This window comes from Sinocyclocheilus grahami, unplaced genomic scaffold (genome assembly GCF_001515645.1).
Source record: "Sinocyclocheilus grahami isolate Dianchi unplaced genomic scaffold, SAMN03320097.WGS_v1.1 scaffold51.1, whole genome shotgun sequence".
NCBI classification, from domain to species: domain Eukaryota; kingdom Metazoa; phylum Chordata; class Actinopteri; order Cypriniformes; family Cyprinidae; genus Sinocyclocheilus; species Sinocyclocheilus grahami.
Window position 1 is genome coordinate 1,458,127 of NW_015505230.1, and position 1,212 is coordinate 1,459,338.

General features: G+C 32.4%; 1 protein-coding gene across 1 annotated transcript in view; it reads right to left on the bottom strand.

Annotated features, from left to right (window-relative positions):
• The window catches only part of LOC107583225 (protein FAM13A-like), a 43,998-nt gene that overhangs the window by 14,721 nt on the left and 28,065 nt on the right, over positions 1 to 1,212 (bottom strand). Inside the window, 2 exon segments of the mRNA XM_016269374.1 lie at positions 123 to 162; positions 640 to 701. Coding sequence (XP_016124860.1) covers positions 123 to 162; positions 640 to 701 — 102 coding nt within the window.

Here is a 1,212-nt window from a genome sequence, read left to right on the forward strand (position 1 = left end):
ATGTACCCTTATGACTGGTTTTGTGGTCCAGGGTCACAAATGTAAGAACAGAATACAAGATATACAAAGAAGGAAAGAAAAATAAGATGAGGGAAGAAAATGTGAAACTGAACTGATCTCACCTGAATAGAATGAAAGCCATAGTCCTTTTGATGCTTCCCTCTAAAAAGAAATTAATTCATTAGTTAATTAGTCAAATAATTTACACTAAATATGCACTTCTCAAACTGTTAAGATCAGGCTGAAAGGGATATTCTTTTTTAACATTGTTTCAAATGCTGAGATCCTTCAGAAGAATACAGAGTGCAGAGCAGTAGGTGCTACACAACGAGAAACAGCTCAAGATTTGACCGTCACAGACTTACTCTTATGTTCATTCTTCTGGAGTTTAGGAATAACATATCTGTTCTACTTCCTCCATAATTTATGACCACTAAATAAGCATCATTGCACTGTAAATGTGGGCAATCATATTGTAATGTGTTCAGATTTCTGATGTCAAAGCTCTGTTTTACAAGCTAGTTTCAACAGATGGTCTTTTTGGACTAGGAAGAAAGTTTTGAGTGCAACCCATTTAAGTTCATTCTACTTCCCAACATACATAGAATTGCACATAATGTATTTAGAGGGTTTAAATACCTGTAATCAGCTGACGCCATATTTTCAGTAGCATTTCTATCAGGCCCTTGGCATTCCATTGGCTAGATTTAAAAGAAAAAACAACACATGTATCTTCTTAATATGTTGATAGTAGGATAAATAAAAGTTTTTCACTACAGCAAGGTGAAAAAAGTGTGCTAATGTTCAATCCTATGACCTAGGTTGCATGTACAAATTTGCAGCAATCAAATTCATGGTTAGCGTCATGTTTAACAGTTTAACAATTTAACCGGCCAGTAACCACTAAGTGTAACTTCCAACATCTACAGTCTAGTCAGTGAAGTCAATTTTAAATAAATATAGTGGCCACTTGAATTCAGTAATATAAACTTTCACTTTCATAATTTAAACTATCATTGAATTGCATCATATACAGTAGGTTCCAAATGTATGAGGGTACTCGTTAAAAAGTGTGCAAAAAAAATCATAAATTCTAGAGTAAAACTATTTGAATGAAATATAGATTTAAAAACAAATATTAAGTTCATAATTTCTTAGTACTTCATATTTAACATATTTAGTCTAATACTAGGTTTACTCTAAGTTACATTT